The sequence below is a fragment of the Mus caroli genome, chromosome 12 (genome assembly GCF_900094665.2).
Source record: "Mus caroli chromosome 12, CAROLI_EIJ_v1.1, whole genome shotgun sequence".
Lineage (NCBI taxonomy): Eukaryota > Metazoa > Chordata > Mammalia > Rodentia > Muridae > Mus > Mus caroli.
Window position 1 is genome coordinate 112742100 of NC_034581.1, and position 14419 is coordinate 112756518.

General features: G+C 45.1%; 2 protein-coding genes across 5 annotated transcripts in view; one reads left to right on the top strand and one right to left on the bottom strand.

Moving 5' to 3' along the window:
• Window positions 1-13838, top strand: part of Cdca7l (cell division cycle associated 7 like) — a 33181-nt gene extending 19343 nt beyond the window's left edge. The window contains exons 2-10 of one of the 4 annotated variants that reach the window (XM_021178675.2): window positions 404-538; window positions 4950-5081; window positions 7241-7594; window positions 8841-8912; window positions 9016-9186; window positions 9799-9921; window positions 10703-10852; window positions 12032-12168; window positions 12599-13838. In XM_021178675.2, the coding sequence (XP_021034334.1) occupies window positions 404-538; window positions 4950-5081; window positions 7241-7594; window positions 8841-8912; window positions 9016-9186; window positions 9799-9921; window positions 10703-10852; window positions 12032-12168; window positions 12599-12617 (1293 nt within the window). In that variant the 3' untranslated portion in view covers window positions 12618-13838. Of the gene's footprint in view, window positions 1-403; window positions 539-4949; window positions 5088-7240; window positions 7595-8840; window positions 8913-9015; window positions 9187-9798; window positions 9922-10702; window positions 10853-12031; window positions 12169-12598 lie in introns of all 4 variants that reach the window. The other 3 variants (XM_029484820.1, XM_029484821.1, XM_029484822.1) reach the window with 3 other exon arrangements.
• Window positions 13489-14419, bottom strand: part of Dnah11 (dynein axonemal heavy chain 11) — a 309803-nt gene continuing 308872 nt past the window's right edge. The window contains exon 82 of the mRNA XM_029484410.1: window positions 13489-13758. Within this exon, the coding sequence (XP_029340270.1) occupies window positions 13511-13758 (248 nt within the window). The 3' untranslated portion in view covers window positions 13489-13510. The remainder of the gene's footprint in view (window positions 13759-14419) is intronic.

The window sequence follows — 14419 nt, forward strand, 5'->3', positions numbered from 1 at the left end:
GAGGCCAGCCTGGTCTACAAAGTGAGTTCCAGGACAGCCAGGGCTACACAGAGAAACCCTGTCTCAAAAACAAACAAACAAACAAACAAAAAACCAACCAAACAAACAAACAAAAACAAGAAGAGCATACTGGCTGGAATCTTACATGGTGAGTTACCTTCAAGTGAAGGAGCTCATTGCCTTCTCAGACACTGACACTTACTGGTCAAGAGCTCAAAAGTCTAGGATGGCTACACAGTATCTGGAAGGAGAGGTGTCTATAAACCCGGAACTGGAACTACTGTGCTTATGCCCCACTCCCTTTCCACCATGGGGTCTCAACTGAAACATTGTTGCTCAGGGTTAAGGATGCAATGCTAGTTCTTCCCTGAGTGACCCTGGCCTTCTTCTGAATCCAAAACAGATCCCCAAAGAAGTAGCTGACATCTTTAATGCTCCCAGTGACGATGAAGAGTTTGTGGGTTTCCAGGATGATGTTCCCATGCAAAACCTGTCGGAGAGCTGTGGTAGTTTGGACTCACTGGAGTTGGAGAAACAGGTATGGGTCTTTCTTTTCAAGACGGGTGTGGCCCTCTGGAAGCTTGGGGCAGGGTGTGTGCGGATGCTCTTCCATCTCCGTGCAGTCCTGAGTTGGTAATGTGGTGAAGTGTTGGGTGCTGGGTTTCAGAGTCTTACCCTCATGTTTCCAGAAACAGGAGAGAGGTCTGTGCATGCTTGTTCTGGCTGTGGGCGTCGTCATAAATGAAGGGATTAAATTAAATGATAGCCAGCAGCGGAAGGCTTGTTTTGCCTCATGTCCCACACAGGTCATGGCCAGCGTGCGACTGTGAGACAGGTATCACGTGGTGGTCCTTCATAAGGTCCTGTTACTTCACTTTTGCAGAGCCTGGGAGGATGTTATTTAATGACTGTGGCCGAAGCAACATGAGCTACCTTTCTCTGAGAGTTAGATACCCAGAGCTTTATATTGTATCTAACTCGTCAGGTGATTAGCCTCCATCTTCCTCTGAGTTCTTTATTGCCTCTCCGCTAACAGGCTGTAAATTAAATGCACCTTGCTGCAGGTAGGCCGGTTCAGGGAAGGTGTCAGCTAGTCCTTCTCTGTTACTGGGTTTGGTAGGATATGTACTTGGAGATCTATGGAGCTTCTCTCGTCCTCTGGTGCCATTGCTCAACCTCCTCCTTTGACCTCTGTCCCTTTCTCTGTTTACAGGAGGTCTTTTGTCTTTTCATGCATGCTTTGTGATTCTGTTTAGTCTTGCTCTTCTTTCCAGAGCTCAAGGATCCACAAATCACACTAAGGCTAGCTGTCTTGCTGCCACTAAACTGGGTTGATTACAAGATCATTGTTGTCTAGCACGGTCTTGTACCTTTTGGCTAGTTTTCCTTGGATATCTGTCTTAGGTACAGTTGCTTTGCCCAGGTGGAGGCCATGAATGACTGTTGTTTTCTCTGAAATAGTCGGATGGTCTTGCCATGCACCCTGGCATCTCCTGCCAGTCTTTGGGGAAGCTGAACTCACCACCATCCCTCTCCTGCTTGTTGCTTAGGTCTCCATCTCTCCAACTATTGCACTGTTTGTTGTCTTCTCCTTTCCTGTCACTGTGACTAGTTCCCAGATGTTGGTGGAACTCCCATGTCCTTGCATGCCTCCCTTCATCTCTCTGCCATCTGAAGCTACCCTAGTCTTGTCTTGCTGGGATCAGTACGACTGAGCTCAGGTTAGTCTCTGATGCTATTCAGAAGCCTCCAATCTCCCTGGGCATGGGTAGAGAGGAAGAGTGGAGCCATGCCAAGGGACATTGAGATGTACAGAGCATGTGGGCATCGTGAGACTTCAACTGTTTTTGCTCCTATGACAACTGCTTCACAGTCCAGCCTTGCCAGGCTCCAGGACTGACTGTACTCAGCATACGTTGGTTGGTCACAGAGAGTGTACGTATTTCATACAGATACTGATTTTACTCTGCGGACTCTAGGGGCAGGTAGAGTACAAATGAAACTGAAGCTCAGGACTTAGCCAGGATCCCACGTTGGGAAGTGTTGAGTGAGGTTGGCTGTTGCAAATCCAGACCACTATTTTCCAGCCTCAACCTCCAGTGGCACTTTTTCTTTTCTTTACCTGTTTCGGTGACAGCACAGATGCTGGCTCTCTCTCAGCATAGCCAATCCTCCCTGGCCCTCCCTACTGGATTGATTCCTTTTCTCTCTGCCTTGATATAAGTACATGTGGGCCTCAGGTTGCATCTCCCCAAAGAAGGAACTCATAACCTGCAGGCTGCTTTCTACCTTCCTGGAATCTGACCTTTGATCTTGTTTAAAGCATGCAGCCCTCTGTACCACCCTACTCATTAGGCACCTGAAGAAGTTTGCTGGTACAGGTGGAACATGCCCATCTCACTGATACCCAGGCCATGGCTCTCCAGTCCTCTCTCATGTCATATGAGCTTCAGAATAAAGCACTTAATTGCCCCTTATATTTCCTCCTGCTTACAGTGTTCGTTCTAGTAGATACTGGTTATTTGGTATGCCTTGGTAGCATAATTAGCAGCTTTCAGAAAACAAAGAGCTGTTTTCCCAAGCATGCAGTAAGGCTGAGGCCATGAAATGCAGACTAGCTTTATAGAGCCACGTGGAAAACAGTTCTTAAGCCCTTAAGAACAAGGTCGTAGCAAAGTTGTTTTGATTCCATCAGGACTGATCACTATTTCCTAGGATAGAAATTGCCAGGAATGTTGGAAGGTTGGAACTTGGTACTTTAAGGCTGGTCTCATTCTTTTTCAGGTTCTGTACAGGATCTCTTGATATTTACTGAACTTATGCATTGAGGCCCAGAAAAAGCCACCAGGGGTTGGCCAGATGTTTCCTGTACTGAATGAATGGGTTTCCTTAGCAGGCAGCATTACACTTGTCTTTCTTTAGGTGTATTTTGTGTGTATATGTATATATGCACCGCTTCTATGAGGGTTTAGCCCCTGAAACAAGAGTTAGAGATGGTTCTAAACTGCCACGTGTATACAGGGAACAGAACCCATATCCTCTGCAAAAACAGCAAGTGCTCTTAAGCACTGAGCCATTGCTCCATACTTTTTCTTTTATTAACTTTAAACCCTGATCTTAAGGCTCACTTGACTCACACACTTGTGATTCATTTTGTCCAGCTGAGAGAAATGACATCAACTTGCGCACAGTATGTGTAGCTGACTCTGGGCTCCCTCCCTTAAACACAATTTGAGTTTCTCTTTAAATAAACTTCCCTTTTGTCTTTTTTTTTTCTTTCTTTCTTTTTTTCTTCTTTTTCTGCAGCTGCACCACAGCTAACAACAAAGGAAGGAAGTAATTTAGCCCTGAGCAAACTCATTCCAATTACCCATAATAATTCATAGGAGACATTCTTAAGCTTAGAGTGCTAGCTGTAGGCATTTCTTTCTCCATTGCCCTCTAGGTCCCCACTGTTACATATTTCCATTATATTTTCTTTTTTTTTTTCTTTCTTAAAGATATCGGAGTCTGAAGAAGCATATAATTAAAGCCAGGAAAAGGCAGCAATGAAATAAAGGGTTTTAACCAGATATGGCGCAATAAGAGGTCACTGCTTTATGGGTTTACAGACAGGGACCAGTGTCCTGGTGCAGTGTTTTAACCTTTCAGATAGCTGCAAGGGAGTCTCCCTTTGAGCTTGCCATACAGATAGCTGCAAGGGAGTCTCTCTTTGAGCTTACCATTCCTCCTCCTCTCTTCTTTCACACACACTCTTAGGAGAGCTGGGCTTCCCTGTTTCTTTGTAGTATTTCCAAAGAAAGTAAAAGTCATTATTGGAAAATATCTTTGCTCGCCCCTCAGTCTGGCAAGAGAGGAGCTCCAGGGTGAGGAGGGTACAGATTCCCACCAGTTCCTCACATTGGCATCATTGGAAATGGAGCAAGTCCAGTCTGTAGCAATGGGTTAGGGTGTGAGGGCCTTGGCACTCCCTGTAGAGAAACCCACTGTATTTGAAGGAGATACGTGCTCGCCCACAGGAGACTGCTCCGTATGGCTGTAGGGAGTAAAGCAGTGTGCAGGTGTCTGTTTTCCACAAGTTTGCCATTCTTTGTGAAAGCCACCTGGGGCCTGAAACTCTTAACTCCAGCAACTCTTCCCCAGCCATAGCAGAAGTGATTAAGACACTGTTGATAGAAAATTTCTTATTTGTAAGTCTTCATTTGTGTATTAGAAAATGTCTGCTGTGAGCTAGGCCTGGTGGTGCGTGCCTTTAATCCAAGCACTTTTTGGAGGCAAAGGCAGGTAGATTTCTTAGTTTGAGGTCAGCCAGGTCTACAAAGTGAGTTCTAGGACAGACAGGGATACAAAAGGAAGGAAGGAAGAAAGAAAGGAAAGAAAGAGAGAAGGAAGGGAGGAAGGAAGGAAAATACATGCTCTGTGTTCTATTGTGGTTGTAAAAGATACATAATGTAGAGCAAGCCACTTGTAGCCATTTTGAGTGGCATCAAGGGTAGTGTGCAGTGTTGTGTGGCTGTCTCCCCTGCCCACTGCAGACCACTCTCAATCAATAGAAAGTCTTGCCCGTTAGACATGAGTTTCATCTCTCCTCACTGCCCCTGTAACTGCCATCCTTTTTCCTTTCTCTTCCTGGTAGTTGATTTTTCTTTTCTTTTTTTTTTTTTTTTTTTTTTCTTTTTGAGATAGGGTTTTTTTGTATAGCTCTGGCTGTCCTAGAACTACCTCTGTAGACCAGGCTGGCCTCAAACTCACAGATCTGCCTCTCCAGTGCTTGTGTTAACGGCATGCACTGTCACTGCCCCACTGTGGTAGTTGATTTTTGAGACAAGGTCTCACTGTGCATAGTCTAGGATTAGAATCCTGCCTCTACCTTTACTGCCCTTCCCCCCAGAGTACTGGAATTCTAAGTCTGTGACACCAAGTCTCACGCTAATCTGTCTTTAATTTAGCAGAATGTGTGCTTCCGTTCCAAATACTTCACAGAAGAACTAAGAAGGATTTTCAAAGAGGACACGGACTCAGAAATGGAAGATTTTGAAGGATTTACCGAGAGAGAGCTGAACATGAGCAGTAACCCAGAGGTAACAGTAGTAATGGCCAGCACAAGAGGTGTGGACTGGACGTTGAAAGTCTTGATTTTGATTGTACTTTTACCCCAGAGATGTTACATTATACATGAAAAGATGTAATTTTTGTTGTTGGTGGTGTTTGGTGGGTCCTGCCCCCTAGAGTCCTAGAGTAAAAATATCCCTTTACCCCTGAGGATCAGGGGCATATCTTGCCTTTGTCATCTGACCCGTTTTATTGCAGCTTCTCCATCTTTTATCTACTCAGTCTTCCTTGGGATAACACCGTCCTTCAGGCTGTGTCTTGTTGGGTGTGAAGTTATATTCTTAGGCTAGAAGCTAATTTTGCAAAAACACAGGGTGATGGAGCAGAGTGAGAGCCTATGCCTCCTGGTTTGGATTTTGCTAATTGTACCGATGACTCAGGCCTGCCAGGGTCCTGGGGACTCTGCCCCAGGTCCTGCACTGTGACAGGGCTTCCTTTGGATCTTTTTCTTTTACTCCCTTTATTGAGGTCAGTCTTAGCACACTAGCATTTCAATCACTGTAAATCACTACCGTGGTGGTGGTGGTATTGAAGATGATAATGATATTGGTGGTAGTGTTTAAGGCAAGATCTCATACCATACATAGCTCAGGTTAGAGCCCTGATCGCGTAGCATTTCTTTGGCACCCGCCTGAGATACTAAGCATGAGCCACCAAGACCAACTGTTTTAAATGTTTTATTGGAATAGTTTTAGGCTTATAAAATTAAAGATGTAGGATGCAGAAGCCCTGTATACTTTGACCTAGTCTTTCTTTACATGACTGTGATGTTTGTACAAACAAGAAACTAATGTTTGTGTATTGCTGTCACTACATTTACATTTTTAAGAGTAGTTTACCAGTCAGGCGGTGGTGGTGCATGCCTTTAATCCCAGCACTTGGGAGGCAGAGGCAGGCGAATTTCTGAGTTCGAGGCCAGCCTGGTCTATAAAGTGAGTTCCAGGACAGCCAGAGCTATACAGAGAAACTCTGTCTCCAAAAAACAGAAACAAAAACAAAACAAAGAGGAGTTTATCAATGTTTTCCTTAATGTGCCCTTTCTGTCCCAAGCATCACATGGCTTTATAATTTTTTAAATTTATATTTTTAACTGATTCAAAGAAATACCATGAGGCAGATGTTTTTAAAAAGGTTGTGTCAGCCGGGCGTGGTGGCGCACGCCTTTAATCCCAGCACTCGGGAGGCAGAGGCAGGCGGATTTCTGAGTTCGAGGCCAGCCTGGTCTATAAAGTGAGTTCCAGGACAGCCAGAGCTACACAGAGAAACCCTGTCTCGAAAAAAAAAAAAAAAAAAAAAAAAAAAAAAAAAAAAAAAAAGGTTAAGTGTCTAATGCTAACTGGAAAATAGAATATTTCTCTGAAAGTAGATACTACCACTTCCTTTGCTGGTAAGGTGAGTTTAGTTTATGCTGTTTGATGTCATCAGCTTTTATACAACCTTGGACACATACCTGCATAAGGACAGTTGGTAGTGATGATGGCTTTCCCTATCCCTCACCTTTCCTCAGGCATCACTTGGGGCATGTAAGTCCTCATAGTCAGCTGTCTCACGCACTCTGCCCTGGGCCGATGCTCCTGCTCAGACATCCCACTGTGCCCAGTGTTTTTTCCCAGATATCTTAGATTGTCATCAGCAAGACACTAAGATCTTCCAAGACTTGATGGGTTTCATGTCTGGGTGACTTCTTTTAACTACTAGTAGTTTTTAAGCTCAATGATACCTAGTTAAAGAGTTTTTGTTTCTAGTGAGGGAAAATAAATTGTTCCCAAAGCCCCTTAGATTCTATATACTGCAACACACACACACACACACACACACACACACACACACACACTTCAGCGTAGGCCCACTCAGATTTGGTTAGAGAATGCATTGAGGACAGATTGTATTAATGAGCTTTCCATCACTAGAACAGAATACCAGGGTTCACTGTGTGTGAGTCACAGCTTGAAGGTTTCCATGTATCATCCGTGGGCTCTGTGGCTCTGAATCTGATGAGGAAGGAACATGTGGTGAAGCAAATTCTGACCTGCATTCCCACCTAGAACAGTTTTAAACACAGTTGCCTGGTCTAGTGTTGGTAGGTGGTTACAGACCGTCTTCATCCTTCTTTCTCCTTGTCCCTTAGCTCATGGAGTCGGAGCTGAGCGACAGTGACAAAGCATACTCCATGATGAGTGATGCGGAGGAAGATGATGAAGAGGAGGCTGCACCTAGAAGAGGCAGGTCCACAAGAAGAAGCAGTTTCGGTCTTCGGGTAGCCTTTCAGTTCCCCACCAAAAAATTGGCAAAAACACCAGATAAAGATAGCTCACGCTTGCTGGACAGTAAGATGGATCTTAGAAGAAAGAAGAGCTCCAGACAGTCCAAGGAAAAGGAGGACTCTGCTTCTGACGCCGAGGATGAGTCCAGAGCTGAGAGCCAGGAGAATTCAGATGCTCTGCTGAAAAGGGCCATGAACATCAAAGAGAACAAGGCTATGGTATGCTCTTGCAGCAGCTGGGACCATAGCAAACTGCCCCAAGGGTTGCTGACACAGCTTTGCTCTCTGGAGAGAAAGTATATCCTGGGACACATTTGTTACACGATTAGCTCTAGTTTGGGGATGGAAAGACTCAAGGACCATTTATCCCTGCTGTGCATGGTTGAGCAGGCTAAGTTTTAAGTTGTCAGAGGCACTAGAGAATAGACAAGCTGACCAGCTGCACTGTCCCCAGCAGAAAAGAGGAGCTGGGCTGTCATTGAGCCCAGGGAGAATTACGGTGGGCAGGTGGTGGCTTCTGTCTGAAAGTCGTTCCTTCAGAGACATCATCTGAAGGAATGAGAGATGGCTACCGTTGAAGCAGCTGCTGCCATGTTCTAATTCAGTTATGCCTTGGCTAGTGGTTAGTTCAGCCTAGCACAACCTAGAGCAACCTTTGTTACATGTATTTGGGTTTTTTATGTGTGGTCAGTAACTCAGCCTAGTTATTGAAAGTAATTCTTCCTAATTTTACACTGGCAAAATTAAAAGGAAATTCTACCAGTCATAAATTCTTTCCTCCTCTTTGGTGGCTTTTTAAATGCCATCCTTTAAAAAAATGCACAATATAGTGATACTTTATACACAGACCTACACCTAAGAGAACACTCTTGTCTGTCTGTGTTTATCTGTATGTGTTTGTTCTTAGTGGCCTCATGTTTACATGAATCTAAAAAGAAAATCCAGAGGAAAGAGCCTGGTTGGTTGGTGTTAGGTCTTTGGCAATAGTGACAGATGTATGAAGGTAGGAATTTTTGAGGTATAGATGCAGGGAGACTAGACTGGTCTTGATCCTAATCCTCTTGCCTCTGCATCCTGGTGCTCATGTACCACTACTTAAGCCCCAGCAAGTGTTTTGATTGATCTGGAAGTTCTGAGAGTCACTTAGCTGATTGGACATGCTGAGTTTGATTTTAAGGTTTGTAAAATGTGCTTCCGGTCACACTGCTATGATAGTGGTGAAGTTGGGACCTGATGCTCCTGGCCCCAAACGTGTCAAGACAAACATATCTTCATTGTGTTCTGTTGTCTCTGATGTTGACTTGGATGAACAATGAGCCCACCTCCTCTTACTCAGAAGGTGAAGTCTTACATGAGACAGATTTATGGACACCATATAGGTAGTTCAGAGAGATTTAAGAGGTGTTGGTCCCAGACCTGTCTCCTTGACTGATGTCAGACCCCCCTCTTTCTTTCTGAACCTTAGCTTGCTCAGTTGTTGGCGGAATTGAATTCGGTGCCAGATTTCTTCCCTGTTCGGACACCACCTTCGGCTTCTGTAAGTGAAACTCTTGATTTCTTAGACTGGCCCTGCTTCAGAGAACCCATAGCTTTCTGCTGAAGGGGAACCTAGTTACATCTGTCTGTGCTCTTGGTTTTAGAAGAGGAGAACACCACGACGGGCCTTCTCAGAGGGACAGATCACACGGCGCATGAACCCAACCCGGAGCGCACGACCCCCAGAAAAGTTTGCTCTGGAGAACTTCACCTTCTCAGCCACCAAGCTTACTGAAGAGCTTTACAGTTTCAGAAGAAGAAAGACAATCAGTGGGGTAATTATTGACTAATAAGCAAACGGGCTTCAAGTGCAAGTATTTCATTATGCTAGGGCTGGCTCTGGTATAGTCTTGAGTCAGCAGGCTTCCAGCAGTTGAAAACTTGAGTTTCCACCATGTTCGTGTGAGAGCATGGGTTGAGAAAACCCTTGGGCTGGCTAAGCTGCATATAACTTAAGAGTCCTTTGTCTAAAATGAGCCTGAGGACCTTGGGGGGCTCAGGGACTTGCCCAGCATGCAGGAGGCCCTGGCTTTGATCCAACTCTTTACCAGCAAAGCCAAGCCAGCTTTGTGGTTGTGTACTCTGAAAGATGCAAGAGTTCCTCCTTGACTGCTTCAGGAGTGGCTGTTGGGGAAGAGGGAAGAACTTGGGGGCTGCCCCCTATGTGGGCAGGCTGTTTACTTCCTTGTCTTCTCCAAGTTAATAGCTCCTCCATCAATGCAGTATTGCTCTCCCAAGGGAGTGTGGGTTGGGGCAGGAACCCAGTAAATGACGATACAGACAAAGGAGACACATTACTTTGCATCTCTAAGCATGTTTAAAATTTTCATTCTGATTTTCAGTGTGTAGATGTGTGACAGGTACTCCTGTTTTGTTTTTTTCTTCAGGGGAAATGCCAGAAGTATAGACGTCACCGGATATCTTCTTTCCGCTCAGTGAAAGACATCACTGAGGAAGACTTGGAAAACATTGCCATAACTGTGCGTGATAAAGTCTATGATAAAGTGCTTGTAAGTGACATCTTCAGGAAAGTGTGCATCACTGATAACCTCCAACACACTGGTATTCAAAATCTGACATCTTGCCTTCTGTCCCTGTGCTGTCCTCCTAAGTCTTGCTCTGAGCTGTGTGGTCAAGGATCCAATGTACCAGGGGAAAAAAGCAGGCCACCTAACATAGTAGTCCTGCCCAGGGGAGAGGGCTCCCTGGGCCATATGTCGTAGAAGATTGGTACTGGATTGGAAAAGCATGTTTATATTTTATATGTTAAAATTGAAGGTCCCTGGGAGAGTAACATACCTGTATAAGAAAGTAACATTTCTGGTTGGTATGTATTGGTTATGTTTTTCTAAATGATGACCTGCAAAGAGGCTTTGCATGTTCTACTTCACCTGTGTTTAGTACTACTTAAAATAGTAAATAGTAGAGTGTCAATTGAATTGCCAACCTTTCAAAACACGATTTTACATGGAAAGTTTCCAGGTCTCCAGCAGTAGATCAGAGTCAAGTTCATGCTACCTGGGGCTCACTGCCACTTAGGTCACCTGACCATCCCTTCCTCAGTGTTTTTCTGGTCTGTCTTCTGTTCCTGATTGTTGATTCCTTCTGTGTTCCTTGCTAAGCCTCATCTGCTCCAAGGTGCTTCTCTGGCCCGAGAATTAAAGTGCTTAAAGTAAAGGTTTGTCCACGTGGTTTGTCCTTCATAACATTCCCGCTGGATTCTGGGCAAGGCCAGGCTCCTGCACTCTCTTCTCATAAATCTCAGCTCTACCTCTTTTGCTTTATCCACAGGGTAACACGTGCCATCAGTGCCGGCAGAAGACCATCGATACCAAGACGGTCTGTCGGAACCAGAGCTGTGGTGGTGTGCGGGGACAGTTCTGTGGGCCCTGCCTGAGGAATCGCTATGGGGAGGATGTGCGGACAGCATTGCTGGATCCGGTAAGGAGCAGTGTGTGCGTGCGTTATGAATGTTTGGATGAAGGATGCAAGCCCAGGGCGGGGGTGGGGGAGTGGCTACAGTGCTCTTGTGAGTCGCTTTCCCCTCCTGCATCTTAAGATGATGTGGGCAATGAAGGCAGACCAGGTGACTGACAGCTTGGGGTGAAGAGGTCCTGTAGGGGATTCCGATGATTTCATTTCATCTGTCTTGGCCTGTCCATGGGGTAAGTCACATTTAAGTGCGTCCTGTTGCCCCAGGACCATGCTGTGTGTCATACCTGCTAACATTGTTTACCACCAATGCATTTCATAACAAAAAAGTGTGTGGCACTGCATGTGTGTGCACTTGTGTGCAGAGGGCAACTGCAGTTGTTGTTACCAAGAATCAGGGTAGACTGTCTGGATCGTCTCACGTCTCTCTGTCCAGTGCACACCACCATCCCTAGACATTTGCATGTGGGCTCTGGTTGGACTCAGCTCTTCCTTACCGACCGAGCTCCTCTCCCCAGCCCCATTTTCTCTTTTGAGGTGTATATTTAACCTGTTTGTGCTTCAGATCCTTAGGAGAAATGAAATGTCATTTCCAAACTATCAAAGTATATAAGCATTGCCACTTCGAGATCTGTGTTCAACCTATCTGACCTCTTCTGCAGCAGTTAGAATATATATGTGTGTGTGTATATCACACACACACACAATCCCCAGTTTCTAGACATACTGTTTTGACTAAGTGATTTAATATTAAAATTACATATCAGGAGAGCTGGAATTCTTACATTAATCTTGTGCCAAACCTAGACTCCTAAAATCATAACACACATATATATATATGTAATACATATGTATATACATATATATATGTATGTATGTATGTGTATATATATATATATATATATATGCATGATTTGTGAATTGCATAGGGCCCTGAACTTAGAAGCAAGCTTAATTTTTTTAATAGTTCCGCTTCAGTGGTATCTGGTTATGTCTAGAACAGACATGCCTGGTTTTTTTGACATGGATTGGACACTTTTGCTGGGGCCCTGTAAAGCTGAAAGGAGGGCATTGGCTAGTCCCTCATACATTCTAACCCTGTGCAGTTACTGGCTAGAGTAGAGGCTTGAACCCAGCTCTCCTGTGTAGACTGTGGCAAAAAGGAACAACCTCTCCTCTGCCTCCTAGAAGTGGACATGTCCTCCCTGCCGTGGCATCTGCAATTGCAGTTACTGCCGGAGGCGAGATGGCCGCTGTGCTACTGGGATTCTCATTCATCTGGCCAAGTTCTACGGTTATGATAATGTCAAGGAGTACCTGGAGAGGTGAGTGTAACATAGTAAGGATGCAGCGTGGCAGAGCCTATGGGCTGTGGATTCCAGCTCACTTCAGCACCCCATCCATTCTGTGTCCATTTGGTATTGGAGAGGCTACGGCTGAGAGAATCCCTACCTTTGTTATAGAGTTCTCAAGTCCATAGTGGCTCAAACTAACACTTGTAGCGCGAAAGAAATATCATGAGAACCATCCAAAATAAAACATCTGCAGCCTGAAGAACAGAGAGTTGAACAGTATGCAGTCAGGCAAGGAGGGCTCCAGTTCCCAATTGTCAAGCTGTGTAAGGAACTCTGAAGTGTGCAGAGACGCACGTGGAGCCATGTCTGAGAATGTTCTGAGACCACCTTAGCCTAGAGTACGGTTATCATTCTTGCATCTGATCGGCTCCTAACAGACGCTTCTCCATCTGTTGTTTAGCTTACAGAAGCAGCTGTAGAAGACAGTCGAGAGGAGAGGGATCGCTCGAACTTACCAGGCGGAGTCCCACGAGACGAGTCTGCTCTTTGTGCCAGCCTTAGACGCTTGTTTTCTAGAATTTACTGGTTCTACTGCTATTGTTTTTAAAAAGATGTTTATATGCTTAAAAAGGTTTCTCAGGAAATATAGTAAAGCAGAGAAATCTGTATCCATACCTGCATAGACCTGCATTGTGACAAGTGTCTGCTGAAGATTTAAAAGCACGGTTTGAGGGGGGCTGAGTTAATGCTCAGGTAAGTTATAAAGACTACCTTGTCTGACAGCTCTCGCCTTTGATGTTCAGCTCCCCCATGGTCACTCCCTTCCCGCAGAGGCTGTTGCTTTGCCTCCTGAGTGACCATAGCTCAAACCTGATAGTTTATCCTGCTCTGGATATTAAATTCTGGGTCATTAGGAATTTATATTGAAGAATGTTACTCTAAACTACCAAGTGCAATTAACCACACACTGTGAGTAAGGTGTCCTTTTTATTAAGAGACAACAGAAACAGACACTGGAGGCCTCACTGTGCTTGCCTCTTCCTTCAGGACCTGCCTGGAGCCTGCTGCTTCTATTTTTAAAAAAAAAAATTTTTTTTTATAGATTATGCTTTTTATAGAACACTCACTGCATTGTTTCCAAGTCTTAGGGATACAAGATAAGCCATGGTGTTTTGAATGGGTGTTGGGGGAAGCTAAAATCAATAAGTATTCATCCCTCTTAGGTGTTTAGTGTTTGGTCCTTGTGTACTGTGATTACTCGCCCTCCTCAAAGAATGGTTCTCTAACAAAAGAATGTATATCCCTGTTACTAAAACATGCTTGCTGTGTCTGGCTGGAGCTGGAGGGACGTGAGCTGTAATACCAAGGCCGTTCATGCTTCCAGCAGTAGAGCCACACCTGCCAGTACCCACTTAGCTATCCTGTCTTTGCTCCTTAGCCTGAACGTCCACACGTAGGTGGGGCCTCTCGCTTTGGTTTTGTAGACGGGGCACTCGTAGGCGTGCTTAATTTCTTGTCTGTCCACGGGCACGGCTTTGGCAAAGATGACGGGCATCATGGACGTTAACTCCTTAAGGCGGGCATCAACAAGGGCTCCTGACTGGATGTCCCACCTGGCACCTGTGGCAGAGACAACAGTTGTGTAACTGGCATGCGGGTTCTGATGCTCTAATTGTTCCATGCAATAAATGTTCCACTTTTACCACGTTGTCACCCGTCTGTGGCATCCTTGTGCGGTTTGAGATGTTTAACTGCTTTATAAGATCAAATTCTGGACATATTCAAACCCGTGAAAGAAACACACAGCTCTCTTAGCATCCTTTCCCGCTGCACTTACCAAGCTTGGAACAAGTTCAGGTCATTCCCTGCCTGACCCTGGGATAACTGAACTGTAGTGTTTGCTTCTATGTGAGTGCTGCTTCAGGTGAATACACAGAGAGAGATGCACAGCATCAGTGGCAGCTTCAGGGTTTGGAAGACACCCAGGAACAGAATACTAGAGTAGATTTACTGAGATCTTTTAGAAAGCAGAGGGCGGGGGCTGCCAAACAGGCTCAGTGGGCAAAAGGCATTGGCAACCTGACCACCTGAGTTTGATCCCCCTGAGACCATATTGAAAGCTAGATGTGGAAATAGCATGTGTAATGCCTGTATTCTAGGAAGGTCAATCTTGCTGGCTAGCCTGGCAGATGTGGTATGTAGGAAATAACACAAAGGTGCTGCTTCAAAAACAAGATGAAAAGAAAGAACTAGCTCTTGAAAGTTGTCCTTTGACCTCTGT